This window comes from Melanotaenia boesemani, chromosome 17 (genome assembly GCF_017639745.1).
Source record: "Melanotaenia boesemani isolate fMelBoe1 chromosome 17, fMelBoe1.pri, whole genome shotgun sequence".
Classification (NCBI taxonomy): domain Eukaryota; kingdom Metazoa; phylum Chordata; class Actinopteri; order Atheriniformes; family Melanotaeniidae; genus Melanotaenia; species Melanotaenia boesemani.
Genome location: NC_055698.1, coordinates 30,916,952 through 30,932,672, shown reverse-complemented (window position 1 = coordinate 30,932,672; position 15,721 = coordinate 30,916,952). Strand labels below are relative to the sequence as shown.

Here is a 15,721-nt window from a genome sequence, read left to right as displayed (position 1 = left end):
CTTGGGGCAAGACCCTGTTGCAGACCCTGGAGAGAGCACTCCACCCTTTTCCGGCTGAGGACCATGGTCTCGGATTTGGAGGTGCAGTGTGTGCTGGGCGGCTGCCAGAGGTGGGGACCCTGGCAGTCTGATCCTCGGCTGCAAAAGCTAGCATTATTCTTTATTTTTCAATTTGTCTGTTGATGGTTTTACATATTTATCCTGGACCTGAAAATAAAAGGTTGGGGGGGTAGAAAAAGGAGAAAGTAAATGAATGAAAAAGAAGAGACGAGAGACAAAAGCGAGTAAGAAAAAGGTGAGAGGAAAAAAAGACAAGGATATACCCAATGTAAGGTAACAACATCAGCTGTTCAGTCTTAGCATGACATGTTTATATTTATTTTGTGTTGATCAATGTTGATTGGACGCAGCTCCTGGAAGCGCAGCTATGATGCAAACATTTTCTCTCCAAACTGCAGCAAGCACTTTAACAAAAGGTCCAATCAGATCTCTGCTACAGCTGGAAACATTGGCAGCAGGTTCTGTGTTTTTGAGGTTTGGGGTTTACTTCTGTTCTGCTGTCTGACCCCTCTGTTCCTGGAGGATCAACAATGCTCCCATCTCCATTTTTTGGTGTTACCCCTTCACCCGACATGTTATCTCTCCTATATGTTACCCTTTTGATACAAGAATTATTATATAGATACATGATTTTAAAAGCAGGCGGCTCACTGACCCAGTTAGATCTGCTCCGGTGCTCCATCAACACTGTGTAGAGTAGGGAAAGGGGGCTGCTGACCTTCACTCGGGACGTTGTGGGTCAGTGGAAGAAAAACTTTGAAGACCTCATTAGACGTCTTCCAACGAGGAAGCAGAATCCGAGGACCCTGGCATGGGTTCCGCTATCTCTGGAGCTGAGGTTGTTGAGGTGGTAAAAAAGCTACTCAGCGGAGCGCCGGGGATGGGGTCTGCCCAAAGTTCCTTAAGGCTCTGGATGCTGAGGTCCTTCCCCAAGTGGAGGAGTTTACATATCTCGGGGTCTTGTTCACGAGTGAGGGAAGGATGGAGCGGGAGATGGACAGGCAGATCGGTGCGGCGTCTGCAGTGATGCGGGCTCTGCATCGGTCTGTCGTGGTGAAGAAGGAGCTGAGACAAAAGGCAAAGCTCTCGATTTACCGGTCGATCTACGTTCCTACCCTCACCTATGGTCACGAGCTGTGTGCAGTGACCGAAAGAACAAGATCGCGGGTACAAGCGGCCGAAATAAGTTTTCTCCGCAGGGTGGCCGGGCTCTCCCTTAGAGATAGGGTGAGAAGCTTGGTGACCCGGGAGGGGCTCAGAGTAGAGCCGCTGCTCCTCCACATCAAGAGGAGCCAGATGAGGTGGCTCGGGCATCTGGTTAGGATGCCTCCTGGACGCCTTCCTGGTGAGGTGTTCCAGGCACGTCCCACCAGGAGGAGACCCCGAGGAAGACCCAGGACACACTGGAGGGACTACATGTCTCGGCTGGCCTGGGAACACCTCAGGTTCTCCCCAAATGTGGCCAGGGAGAGGGAAGTCAGGGCTTCCCAGCTTAGGAAGCTGCCACTGCTACCCGACCCCGGATAAGTGGTAGAAAATGGATAGATGGATAAAATTATCCACAAAAAGTCTGTTTATACAATAAAGTTTGCTGCTTTATAAGAGTCCACAGTCAACTAGAAATGGTTTTAGTGGAAGGCTGTGTTTTTCACTGCATATTTTTAACTAAGAAAACATATCACTTTGATCACTTAATCGAGCTGCAGTATGGAGGCTGACGTTTTTTTCTCATCCTTAGTGCAATTTTAAAGTGACCGTGGACGGCGAGGTCCACAGACTTTGCAGCAGCTCCTGCATGACCGACTACCAAAATGCCAACAAGCTCTACTGGTCCACCTGCGACGTGTGCAGTGCAATTTGCCCCAACAAAAGACTTGTGGTTAACATGGAGGATGGCAGTAAAACCATCTGCGGAGACGAATGTCTGGTCAAATTTAAACAGGTACTGAAATAAAACTTATGTGTGGTTGATAAACCCAATAAATGTGAAACAACTCTACAAACTGGTTGAACAATGTCAGGGCTGTAAATTCATCAGAGCAAGTAGCCCCTTGTTTGATTTAATTTTTCATTCATTCAGATCCTCATTAGTGGCAGCAAAAAGCTGCAGCTTTCTTCCTGGGGCATAAATTAGCTTTGGATCATTTTGCAGTAACATAGAGCTTTATAACCCTCTTTCCCACCATTTCCATCCACAACTGGACTGACTTACATGAACGCAGTTATTAAAATCAGACTAATGTAGATTAGATAATGGATTTGTTTTACTTGGATTATAATTGGCCTACAATGAATTTGATCTGTAAAAGTGCTTTTAAGTGACTTATGGTGCGATAGAAATTGAGATAAACTGATTGAAGCTGATTTGAAGGTGAGTGAAGTTGGATGATCTCATGAATGAAGATTCAATTAAATTCACACAGGTATGTAAATATAGAACTAAACAGACTATACCTGCACCCATGTGATCCTTCATTGTGGTATCCTCCATCAGTTCTGTCAACTACGACAAGGAGAAGTATATTTAAGGTATAATAAACATTAAAATATACATAACACATTGGAAATGCTTTGCTGGGTTAGGATTCAGCCCCAGCGGCCCTGAATTGGACTGAGCTGCTTAGAACATGAATGAATAAATAAGCATTAAAATAGAAGCTTAAGATATATAATGTACAAAAGTTCTTTATGCATTGATGATGCCGAGTCCCAGGCTTCATACTGTCACTGAACTTCAGATTAATTTTTGTTTGTACCCCACTCTCCCCTCCAGCTGACTCTGCTTACTTTATCAGATAGAAAAATTTTAGATGTAAGAAACGATAAAAGCTGGAAATCTCTCAAACATTCATCATAATCTAACAGTCTGTTAAGTCATGTTATCATCTAATACTGAGCTTGTAGCTTGTAACGGCAGCATTGTTCTCACAGCAACTGTCTGAGGAGCATCTGGACTTTCCAACAAAGTTTCTTGTATTTTAATTTTGCAGGATGTGAAGAAACATCAGCTTTGCCCGACATGCCGCACACCGCATCAGATGTCGGACATGACTGAAGACAAAAACGAGGAGAGCATTGACTTTTTCTGCAGCCACAGATGTATGATGGTGTACAAAGCCCAGTCTCCCGTTCTGTTAGGTACTGCAGCCTCACATTTTCTCCCGTTATTAAGCTGGATTAATGACTTTTGAACACAGAAACAAAGAACAAAATCAGTTTTCTTTAATCATTGTTGAATGACGATGATCTCACACATATTTATTATGTTATCTCTAAAGAAATTTTCTGAATTTTTTTTATTTATCTTGTTTTTATCTTGTTTTTATCATGTTGTAGTTGAAGTGAAAAGTCCTTCATCTGATGAGGACGTCAAAGAAGTGAAACCATCATTAACAAGTTTGGAATTTGTGAGTATTGATGTGAAGATGGGCTGCACGGTGGTGTGGTGGTTAGCCTTCCAGCTCCTCCCACAGTCCAAACAAATGCATGTTAGGATAATTGGTCACTCTAAATTCTCCCTGGGAGTGTGTGTGAGTGGTTGTTTGTCTCTCCGTGATGGACTGGCGACCTGTCCATGGTGTATCTGCTGGGAGAGTTTCCAGCTCCCCATGACTCTGGAAAAGCAGCACAGAAAATGAATGACTGTAAATATGTATTTTCTGACAGGGTGAATGATTTTTTTGCCTGATAAAAACACAGTTGAATATTTCTTGTAGTAAGATTAATAATCTATAATGATCTTTTTCTCTGCCGTTTTATCTCTTCATCAAGATAAAAGAGGAGCCAGTCGATGAAGAGTACACCCAGATTTCCCTCACCGATTTATCGCCACCAGAGACAAAGGCTGAGCCAAAGGTAAACACTTCATCTGGGATATATATTGTACATAACAAAAACATAAATCAACAGAAACGAAGGGGAAAGTGAAATTCTGAATGTGAATTAATAAAGGATACAACAGAAGGGTCATTGAGTTCTCAACAGAGGTTTATACCTGTAGCAAGAGGCCACGTCAGCTGAAGCCAACTACTCATCCATCTCTGGTAACCAAGCAACCAGCAGATGAGAAGGACCCTGCTCATTCGATCTGAGTGGAAACCTAGGAACACAAGACGGCTACTCATTCAGTCATCTATCGTGTCAAATGGGCGTTAGCTTGTAGATGCTAACATTAGCATTTCTAGGCAGGCAGGCGTCATGTTGAGGCTGAAACATTCTACTACTGGCATACCAAAACTTTACTGGGTTTGGTTGAAAAGTCTTTATTGTTTAGGGCGGTTCCTGGCTGAATGAAATGTCCCAGAATTATCTAAGAAACAGACTACATTGAGTCCTTCCTTTATTACCTCCTTGAAGCATCTGAGGTAAAAACATCCCATGACTGCAGCCACAACATTAAAAGTGTGTACATGACTGACAACAGAGGGAGCCTAAGCAAGCTATTTTTTCAGGACATCACTTTCAGATCCTGTTGCTGTAAATAGTTTTTTAGTCTTGACTCTTCTTTTTTTGTCCTCCACGTGTCCAGATTCTGTACACCTTGAATCAACTTGTTGCTGCTAAAATCCTGTTTGTTGTCTCAAACTCTGTCAACTTTGCTGTTTTTCACAGATAAAACTTAAGAAATGGTAATAAACGTCTCTTTGTTACAAGCTGCCAGTAAAGTGGCTAAAGATCACAGCTGAAGACGTAAACATCTGAGCGGGTTTCTTTCTTTTAGTGTTGTGTCATAATATCATGTTACTGTTCTGATTCTGACAGGAAGATTTGGAGATCTTTTCTGTCTTCTCTCTAAATGAAGACACAAAACCTACAGAGCCCAGTCTCACCCAAACAGAATTACCCTCCTCCTGCTCCACCTGCAAGACGGTTCTGAAGGATGGAGAGAGGGTCTACCAGAGGAAAAGCCACAAGGATATATTCTGCTCCACCTCCTGCCTGCTGAAATTCTACCAGATGAAATCTGTGAAGAAGACATGTCACTTCTGTCTGCAGTGAGTCATGATGCATCACCATTAGGCCAACAGAAAATTGTAAAAAAAAAAAGTATATGTATTTTTTCTTTCTGCAAATATGCAAAATCTGGTCCAATATTTTAGATCAGGGGTGTCCAGCTCCGGTCCTCGAGGACCACAATCCTGCAGGTTTTCGATGTGTCCCTGCTCCGAAACCACCTGACTCAAATGAATGAGTCATTGTGCAAAACCTAATAGGCTGTAGGTCTATTTAATTTGAGTCAGGTGTGTTGAAGCAGGAAACATTGAAAACCTGCAGGACAGCGGCCCTTGAGGACCCCTGTTTTAGATGTTTGCTTCGATTTGTCTTTGCAAGTTTTGGACTTTTTAACGGATCCATCCTTCTCTCAGAGTAATGACACAGTCTCAGGCTGTCCTCACAGCCGAGGTGGACAATGAGGGCACCAGGAAAGACTTCTGCAGCCAGACCTGTCTGTCGTCCTTCAACTACAAAAGAATGATGTCCACCAAAATACCCGTCCATCCGGTTGCATCGCATTCACAGTGCAGCATATGCAGCAGATACTGCATCGTAAGAGTTTTACTAACACATCATCATCATCATAAAGGTGTGATGCAGAGGAGTTGAAGCAAGCATCTGTCTGTCGGTGATTTGTCCTCCCACAGAGCAAACATGAAGTCATACTGCAGGGTGTCATCCACAAGCTCTGCAGTGATCCGTGTCTTCATCGTTTCTGCAACATGAACAACGTTTCCATCTGTGAGAACTGCGGCTGTCAGTGTAGCACACAGCTCACGCTCAAGATGGAGGACGGCCACAAAACGCTGTGCAGTGCGGCGTGTCTGGCCCAGTTCAGGCAGGTAAGGGCTGAACCGTGGTTGTTTTTATCTTTCTATAAAGCTCTTTTTCATTAGAACGAGACATAATTATTGAAGGGATTAAGATAAACAGTCCTTTGTGTTTATTAGTTCAGTAATTCTGGATTAACTGTCTCTTTTGTTTGACAGAAAACTGGAACGCAGCAGCCGTGCTCCATGTGCAGCTCCTCAAAGCTCATTTCAGACATGGTTGAAAGCATAAACAGTGAAAACATGGTTGAGCTTTTCTGCACTAACAGCTGTGTGATGGCATCGAAGATCCAGGCCATCAGTGCATCAGGTACTGGATAATTGCTGGTATTCAAATCATGGGAATTTTACATGCTTGTGTACTCATGAATTGCTAAAACCAAAATATCTAATGTTGTGAGTTTTTACACAGTTTAGATGCAAGTTAGATGCCTTAAACAGTTGAGCTACATGATATCATAGATCCTTTTATAATATCCAAGAAAAGGCTCCTCAGCCCTTTGCCACGCCTTTCATCAGCCAGGAAATGAAGCTTGCCCCACCACGTTAATTCAAAACAAAAGAAATATGCTAAAGTACATAACCTTCCATCGTTGCTAAGTGCGCACTCCAAACCACAAATAATGCTTAATATTTATCTGTAAATAATGTGTTATGGAAAATGTGACAAGCATTAGCATTGTGGGGCTTGAGCCATCACAGTCACCCTGAAGTAACTTTAAACAACTTCACAATGTGAATGATCAGAACAGTCAAAAACAGCAGAAATAAGGTACTTTTCACCAATGAGCAACATGTTTGCCACAAATCCTCTGGTCTGCAATGAGCTGGGTTGACCACCGCTTCATATGACGTACAACTAATGAGGAAGATGTGAAGTTACGTGAACAGAAGCAATAACTGAGTCGACAGGTGTTCTTTACCTGTCTGTATTTTTTATGTCAAAGTTTTTTTTTCTCTCTAAAAAAGTATTTCTGAGAATAAAGATACAGAGGTCATCATTTTCATAAACAAGTTAGTTTGTCAAAAGCTGTAAATGTTTAATTCAGTGGATTAAAAACTTCCGTCCTCCACAGGGGCGTCATTGAATTGTGACAACTGTGGTAAGATGAAGGTACCCGCCTGTCATCTCGCCATGCCAGACACCTCCATCAGAAACTTCTGCAGTCTGACCTGTGCCATGGCGTTTAAGGTATTAACTCATTTAATCTACACAAATTTAAAGTAAGGTTTAATCAGACATGTCAGTTCTCGACACTTAAATGCATCCACATAAATCAAATAACCAGTCAACGATTTACATGACAGATTTAACCTGGATAACTTCTCGTTACCTCTCACCATTAGTTTTTCCTTTTCTCTGATACAGGAGACCCAGAAAGACCTGAATGCTGCCACCAGCTCCCCAGAAACCCACAACCAAACCCAGAAAGATGTTGACAAACCACCCAAAAAACTGCAGTGTGCTCAGTGTTCTCGAGTCATGAAAACTGCACCCGAACTCGTCCATAATAAGGTGTGTTTTCTCTTCTACCCTAAAAAAAGGGTTTTCTTAGTGGTGTTAGTTAAAATGAACCTGTGTGTGTGTGCAGGAACAAGTACACTTTGTGTGCAGCCTGGTTTGTTCTCAAGAGTTCAAGAGGGCCAATAACGTCACAGGTACATGTGAATACTGTAAAGATGAAAGAATCATTGAAATGATGAAGAGGATCAACAACAAAGACTGCTGCTTCTGCAGTGATGGTACGACTCAACATGCAACTATCTAAAGCTGAGAGGAGACTCGTGTTGGCAGCAGACTGGAAATAAAACTCTTCTTTCTCCTCCTTCAGAGTGTAATAAGCTGTTTCATCATGAGCTGGAGAAGAAGTCGGGGAAGCGATGTCGTTCATGTGCTTTCTGCCTCTCAGTCTCCACATCTGTGACGAGGAATGAAGGCTCTGGGGAAGAGTTCTGCTCTGAAAAATGCAGCTCAAAGTACAAAATGATTCACAGCCAAGTAAGTACAGGTGGACATGTTGGCACCACACAGACCGCCTGCTGACTCCAGATGGTGTTTGACCTGCTGCTACATGGGCCATGTTATCAAACAAGTATTTTTTTAGTGCAGTCAGACAACTCTGCAAATGTTGGGCTACGTGGATCGTTTCATGCAGGACTGACGAGATTTCTGCTGAGTTCACGTCTATTCTTTATCCTTAAATCAGGCTGTGGTTTCACATGTTTGAATGCTTGTTTCTTTAGAAAATGACAACATAATTCAAAGACTGAGCAACATGCGGATTACTGACCTGATAACGGTAGACGGTGAGCTGCAGTTTTATGCAGACTATTTAGACTGACTGGAAAATTCCATTAATCTGGTGGAAACTGAAGGAATTGCTGTCACATGAATTACTCCACTGCTGCTCTTCCAGAACACGTTGAGACAAAATCTTAGTGGATTGGATTGAGTATCTGAGTATCATACACTCACTGGCCACTTTATCAGCTCCACCATACTAGTACTGGGTTGGACCTCATTATCATTCAGAACTGCTTTAATTCTTGGTGTAATAGATGGAAGCAGAAGGTGGAAACCTTCCTCAGAGGTTTTCTCCATATTGACATGACAGCATCACACAGTTGCTGCAGGTTTGTCGGCTGCATCCATGATGAGAATCTCCCGTTCCACCACATCCCAAAGCTGCTCTACTGGACTGAGATCTGGTGGCTGTGGAGGCCGTTGGAGTCCAGTGAACTCATCGTCATGTTCTAGAAAGCAGGTGGAGATGATCTGAGCTTTGTGACATGGTGCATTATCCTGCTGGAAGTAGCATCAGAAGATGCTCCACTGTGGTCATAAAGGGATGGACATGGTCAGCAACAATACTCAGGTAGGCTGTGCTGGTTAAACCAGGCCACGTTGGTACTAAGGAGCCCAAAGTGGACCAAGAAAATCTCCCCCCACCATCACACCAGCAGCAGCCAGAAGCGTTGATCCAAGGCAGGACGGATCCATGTTTTCATGATGTTTCCAGCAGATTCTGAGTCTAGCATCTGAATGTGGAGCTGAGATGGAGACTCATCAGACCAGCAACGTTTCTCCATCTTCTATTGTCCAGTGTTGGTGAGTGTGTGTGAATTGTAGCCTCAGTTTCCTGTTCTTAGCTGACAGGAGGCACCCAGTGTGTCTTCTGCTGCTGTAGTCCATCTGCTTCAAGGTTGGACGTGTTGCTGTTCTGCAGATCTTGGTAGAAACCGGTTCTTTCTATCATCTCCAACCAGTCTGCCCATTCTCCTCTGACCTCTAACATCAACCAGACATCCTGGTCCAGACAACTGCTGCTCTGGATATTTTCTCTTCTTCAGAACATTCTCTGGAAACCCTGGAGATGGTTGTGTGTGAAAATCCCAGTAAATACTCAGACCAACAACCATGCCATGTTAAAAGTTACTTCAATCCCCTTTCTTCCTCATTCTGATGCTCAGCTTGAACTTCAGCAAGTCGTCTTCATCATGTCTACATGACTACATGCTGCCTTGTGATTGGCTGCTTAGATTTGTGTGTTAACAAAGAGTTAAACAGGTGGAGCTGATAGAATGACCAGTGAGTTTATGTCTTTATTTCATCTGTTTCCATCCATCACTGTTGATGGTTGCTCCACGTTTGTTAGTTGAATTTTAATAGTAAAACAAGAGAAACTATTAAAAGGACTTCATGAGTTTTGTTGTCTGTTGTTTTCTTGTTGGTGAACAAGTTTTTTGAGTAGTACATTTGATATCAAATGGGACTTTGTTTCCTTTTTAGCTTAAATAATTTAAATGAAATGCAATCTGACTTACAGAAGGCTTGTTTTACATTTATCAGACTGAGCAAGACTGTAGAAAAGTGGCCCTTTTCATCTCATTTTAATACTTTATGTTCTATAATGACATGATTTAAGAAAACAAGTAAAACTGATTCACTGTACTGAAGGCTTTGTTTGCTTGAATTAAACACAAGCAGCACAAATCTAAACAAGATGGGCTCTAACTAAAATAATCCTAAACACCATCTGCTTTTTCTCAGGTGGTGAAATGTGACAACTGCAGTCGCAAACGAAGGCTGAAGCAGCGTCTTCCTCTGCTGGGAGACGTCAAACACTTCTGCAACCTGAAATGTCTGCTACGCTTCTGCTGTAAAACGGCCCACATGTCCAGCGCGGGTACGTGTGAGGCTGTTTGGTTTCCCTGGAAAAGCAAAGTTAACGAAAGGATTTTATTAGAAGTTTGTTGATTAATGGGAATTTTATTTTATCCAACTCATAAACGGGTCGTATCAAATCTCTTTTATCTTAATCAACCCTCCTCACTCCACCGCCCATATTGTAGACAGTCTCGGTCCTCTTTCCACTAACATCACACCATCTGCCAGAAACCTGGGTGTAATATTTGATTCCAATTTTAATTTTCACCTTCACATTAATAAAGTCATCCAGTCCTGTTTCCTTCATCAGTAAAATCAAACCTGTACCCTCCTGACCTGATCTAGAAAAAGTCATCAATGCACTCATCTTCTCCAGACTTGATTACTGCAACTCCCTCCTCTCCGGTCTCGAAAAAAAATCCTCTCTCACCTCCAACTTGTTCAAAACGCAGCAGCTAGGCTTCTCATTGGTGGAGTTGATTTTAAGGTTTTACTGATTACTTTTAAAGCTCGTTTAGGTCTGGCACCCAGCTGCATTACGGACTTACTGACACCCTACGAGCCTCCACGCAGCCTTAGATCCTCAGGCAGGTCTCTTTTGGCTGTTCCGGGGTCGAAACTAAAGACCAAAGGTGACCGAGCTTTTTCTGTCCGGGCCCCTCGACTCTGGAATGGTCTGCCTGAGGAGATAAGGCGGGCACCATCAGTGTCACCTTTTAAATCACTTCTTAAAACGCACTTTTATCGATTGGCCTTTTTATAATATTATAATATTTTATCTATTTAATTTTCATGCTGTACTCTTGTATGTGTCTTTTCATTGTTTTCTTTGCTGTGTATGTTCAGCCCTTTGTAAACTCTGTTTTTAAAAGTGCTATACAAATAAAGATTTATTATTATTATTATTATTATAGAAGTTACAATCTAGTAAATCCTTGAATTGAAGTTGATATTTAGAGAAATATAGGAATTAGCTTTTTTTTTTTTTTAAACTGTAATTTAAGTTTTTTTTTTTTCTTTCTTTAACTTTGTCACTGAAGCTTTCCACCTTCAGGATGACCTCAAGCACAAGTTTTTAGGGGATCCGACCTCCCTGTGGGTCCTTTTATAACCTATTGTACAAAATGTAATGGGAGCACTTTTAGACTCCTGCTTCTTCTTCTGTGTCTGCCTGCAGGATCTTTAGTTCCTGGATCTGCAGATACCATGCAGTCCTTGCCCATCATCGCCAACGTCGTCTCGCTGTCCAGCATTCTGACACAACATTCCTACGTCTCAGCAAGTTCTCCACAGCTCGGTACAGACACACACATCAACACATGGGTTGTTAAAGCAAAGAAAGCTGTTCTTTTTCAAAGGAAGGGGGGAGTGGTCGATGGTGCCTTGGTTCCTGGGGTGTGCGGCTGGAACATTGGGGTGGGTTCTGGCCCACACCGGGTGGTCGTCTGTGAAGGGGGGGCTTGTCCTTCTGGGCGTGGTGCAGGCCCTCTGTCTTGAGGGGGGAGGTGGTGGCTGCTTCTGGGTTCTTGGAGCCTGGCAGGGTCCACGGCTGCTGATCTTTGCCTGCCGGGGCCTGTGTAAAACCCTCTGGTGAAACATTCAGGATTTTACCTGCAGGAAGCAGGACCAGATTCCGCCGTCTGAAGGATTTCCTAATCAGGAAGAAGGTGAAGCTCCTCAGGTCTGTGTTGTACTTTGGGGACATGTAAATACAAGAGAATCCACAAACATCCATGTAACATAAATGTCTTCATCTTTGGGTGTACACCGAGCTATATGTGTCTCTTCCAGCCCGTTTTAAGCACACAGATGCTTTAAAAGGCTTTATTTAGCGCATGCACATCCAGAATGTTTCTGTAGATCAAGGATCACCACCTCTGGTCCTCGAGGGCCGGTATCCTGCAGGTATGTGTCCCTGCAGCAACACACCTGATTCTAATGATTAGGGCATTAACAGACTCGTGCAGAACTTGACACCAAGCTGTTGGAGATCCATTTTATTTGAATTAGATGTTGCAGTAGAGAAACATCCAATGCCGGTAGGACTCCGGCCTTCGAGGACCAGAGTTGGTGATTCCAGCTGGAGACCAACCTGCTTCACATGTTGTAAGTCCCGCAGGTAGCTACTGTGCTACTTGCAGGACATATGACATGTAAAGCAGTCATATGTCAACATTAGGCACCCACAGATGTCTGTGTGTCTTCCAGCAAATACAATCAAGTCCTTTACATTCAAATAGCAAGAAATATTCTTCAAGTTCAAACATGTTCTTTCATTTACAATATTTACGTCTTACATTTCATTTCTGAGAAGGAGTAGGCAGATGTATAAACCTGTATAGCCCTACCCCATTTTTACAATACACTATAACACACAACACACACACACACACAACGCACACACACAACTCTATTACACAACTCAAATTTCCTACTTCAACCAAATCAAATAAAATAAAAATAAAATAATGTACACACTCCCCTCCCTCCCTGCCTGTTCTGATATTCTGAATCAGACCAGATGCAGTTGTGTTGCATATCTCCATGTTTCAGGAGGTTTTCTACGATTTGTTTTGCTGCAGAATAATGCTAAAAGTATGACTGAATTTCTATTAAATGATGCTAAAAACATCATTTTGGTCAATTGTCCTATTAAACCCGAGTGATGTTTGAAAAAAAGTTCCCAAAACCTGTGTATATTCTATAAAACATGGGCAAATTTTATTTTTAATCCTCTTAAGACAGTAAAAACATGAAATAAAGACCATGTGATGGTTTAAATTTTCTTCTTTTATTGTAAGTTTTTGACCTTTGCTCTTCTTGTTTTGTTTTGTGTGCTGAAAATGAGGCGAACCAGATGAGATACTATGGTTGAAGGGAAAATAAACACACATTAAGATGAACTTTTTATCTAAAAACACATTGAATGGAGGGGAACTGAGATGCTGACTCTTAATTACTCTGACTCGAGCTTCTCTGTCTCCACAGGACCTTTTACTGACATTCAAACTAAAGTTGTTGGACATGTACGTATCGTTTTAATTAAATGTTTCTATTGAATTGTTTAAGACAACATCCTTATGTTTACATGATGATGATGATGATGATGTCTGTATTTTGTGATTCAGGCCAGTGTTCAGACGGTCCCTAAAGAACTGAAGAATAAATCTATGCTCTGCGTCCCCCTGGTCCACAACAAAGGAGTCTCCTGTGCTGTACAGACTGTAGAAACAGGGGTACAAACAGGTAAAACACACCTGGGTATTTAACCTGCTGACCTCTGTGATTTAAAAACTATTATTCACCTTTTTTGTTAAGAGGATGTTAGAAAGTCTTCCAACATGTCGTAATTAATAAAATGTCCATATTATGTCAACATACATCACAGCTCATGTTTAAATGTGATCATAAACCATCCTCCTGAGCTTTTTGTTTTATTTTCTGTCTGTTGGTTTTTAAAGTTAATTTTAGGGAGAAAGTTCGTGTTAAGACGTCGGTCCTGCCGGTGCCTGTGCCAGTGTACGTTCCTCTGCCCATGAACATGTACAGCCAGTTCACTCCCAACCCTGTGGCCCTGCCTGTACCGGTACGCAACACAACCGAACTCCAGCATGAGTCGGCGCTTCCGTCATGTGTCAGATGTTTACACTTAGGGAAAACTGCTCTGTTTTTTTAACATCCTGATTTCTTATCAGTGTGTTGAATATGTTTGGATCTGTTTGTGGTAGCTCCCGGTGCCGATGTTCCTCCCTGAAAGGCCGAACGAACCAACAGCGAAACAGAAAATACAAACCGAATCTGCTGAAGCTGAGACGGAGAAAGACGAGAGAAACAACAGAGAGGATGGACAGGAGGACAGAAACGTGACAACAGAACAAACATCGGCCAGTATCGGTAAATATTTCTCACACGAATTAAATGGAGTACTTTGTGGAAGCAGCATAGACGAGTTGGACTAATAGAAATTACTGGACCAAGATCACATATTCTACCTCTTTGTGTTCATCATTCAGGAGTTTGCCTGAAGTAAAACAAAGACTATTCCATAACGATTGTTGAATATTTGTGCTGACAAAATGCAGCTCTGGTGGAGTCCAGTATCCACGACTTAATGCTGGAGATGTAAAGCAAAGTCTCACACCAGAGCAAATAAAGCTCCTCTTTACACAAGGACATGACTCTCACCATGGTAACCATTTACTAATGGACCATCTGACAGTTTCTTTACCATCACTGTACAGATTTAACTCATTGTGACATGGGGTTGATTTTCAAGGCTTGTCTGTCCACATTTACATAAAAGTAGTTAAAAAGTACAGAACAGAAATGTTTCTTCAGTTTTAACAGGATTATAAGCTACAAGTGGAGGTGAAACATCTTCAGTTGCTCCTTCTTGGTGGTACAGAGAACTAATTTTTCCTAAATTTATCCTTTTCTTGTATTTTCAGAGGAAATCAGTAGCTACAGCGATGGCTTTGATGCAGATAATCTGCTCACTTCCAACAACCAGGAAGACTTTGTCTCTGACGCCAGCGTCGGATCATCGGCTCGCCAACAAGCCGACAAAGCCCCCCCTCCGGAATCAGACCTGAGCATATTCGAGGATTGTTTTCCTGATTTCCCACTGCTTCCTGCTCAGGACATGGGACAGGATTGTCTTCCTGCTCCCCCACAGTCTCTGGGGAAAGTCCAAACCGCGGCAGAGGTAACAAAGATGAGGGAGAGGTCGGGTTTAGATCCGTGGCGTCGTGTTTCTGTGCCGTATTCTTCACTCTTCCCTCTGTTGTTAAGCAGCAACCGGTGAAAGCTCCAGAGGAAAACTCTAGAAGAGGCTTGATGAATTTAACGGCCAGAAAACATCACGGACTAAACAACCATAGTGGAGTTAAAGCCTGGTGGAGATGGATCCAGTGGAGAGGATCACAAACCGACCTGACATTTTCCTGTACGTTCTTTCATCGTTTTTTTCCCTTCTCACGGACAAATCTGTGAATATGCAAACCTTAAATTTAGCTTAAAAGTTTATTTCTGCCTCATGTTCACAAGATGTTTCAGACAAATGTGATTCGGCCCGATGTGAGGAAACAGTACATGAACCCAGCCTGTAAATCCACTAAAATCCTCATTTCTCTCCGTCTGTCAGCCCCAGCTGGGAAGTTAAAGCCGGATATTCTTGGGTGTACATCGGCTGAACTGAACAACGGCCTCTGTCTCTTCATCGGTGAGGTGCAACAGCAGCAAGAGGAGCCGCTTTCCCCCGACAGGCTGTTCTACCTCTGCCTCAGCATCCAGCAGGCAAGATCAGAAACGCTAATCAGCCTCGTTTGTTGCTGATGTCTAATTACAACTTAAGTTTAGTTCAGTCACTGTGTCTCAGAGCCGAATTACAGGATTGTTTTATTTACTTTGGCTGTGATCTCGAGATATTTCGTGTTTTGTCTCATCAGCTTCGTTAGCAGCTAATAAACATCCATTTTTATATTTTAGGCCTGCGGTGCCAAAACAGTCAGTAAAGCAAGTCTTTTCCAGTCTGTACCCATGTCTTCAGCTAAGTCTTAGAAAGGATCTGACGTTGAGGAAAACCACGTCTCCAGGAGTTCAACAGAACCCCGTTTAGCCCCCTGGTCCTAAGTTCCAGGTATCTGCTGGGACTGATTGGGACTGCAGG

At 42.7% G+C, this 15,721-nt stretch overlaps 1 protein-coding gene across 3 annotated transcripts in view; it reads left to right on the top strand.

Moving 5' to 3' along the window:
- LOC121656583 overlaps positions 1-15,721 on the top strand; it is a 43,276-nt gene that overhangs the window by 24,575 nt on the left and 2,980 nt on the right. For all 3 annotated transcript variants that reach the window (XM_042011651.1, XM_042011652.1, XM_042011650.1), the window contains exons 20-40: positions 1,799-2,002; positions 3,051-3,198; positions 3,397-3,467; positions 3,832-3,915; positions 4,822-5,054; positions 5,427-5,607; positions 5,703-5,897; positions 6,045-6,195; positions 6,962-7,077; positions 7,255-7,401; positions 7,478-7,628; positions 7,718-7,884; positions 9,937-10,072; positions 11,231-11,350; positions 13,042-13,079; positions 13,182-13,299; positions 13,515-13,639; positions 13,782-13,947; positions 14,502-14,758; positions 14,845-14,998; positions 15,197-15,348. In XM_042011651.1, coding sequence (XP_041867585.1) covers positions 1,799-2,002; positions 3,051-3,198; positions 3,397-3,467; positions 3,832-3,915; positions 4,822-5,054; positions 5,427-5,607; positions 5,703-5,897; positions 6,045-6,195; positions 6,962-7,077; positions 7,255-7,401; positions 7,478-7,628; positions 7,718-7,884; positions 9,937-10,072; positions 11,231-11,350; positions 13,042-13,079; positions 13,182-13,299; positions 13,515-13,639; positions 13,782-13,947; positions 14,502-14,758; positions 14,845-14,998; positions 15,197-15,348 — 3,114 coding nt within the window. The remainder of the gene's footprint in view (positions 1-1,798; positions 2,003-3,050; positions 3,199-3,396; positions 3,468-3,831; positions 3,916-4,821; positions 5,055-5,426; positions 5,608-5,702; positions 5,898-6,044; positions 6,196-6,961; positions 7,078-7,254; positions 7,402-7,477; positions 7,629-7,717; positions 7,885-9,936; positions 10,073-11,230; positions 11,351-13,041; positions 13,080-13,181; positions 13,300-13,514; positions 13,640-13,781; positions 13,948-14,501; positions 14,759-14,844; positions 14,999-15,196; positions 15,349-15,721) is intronic.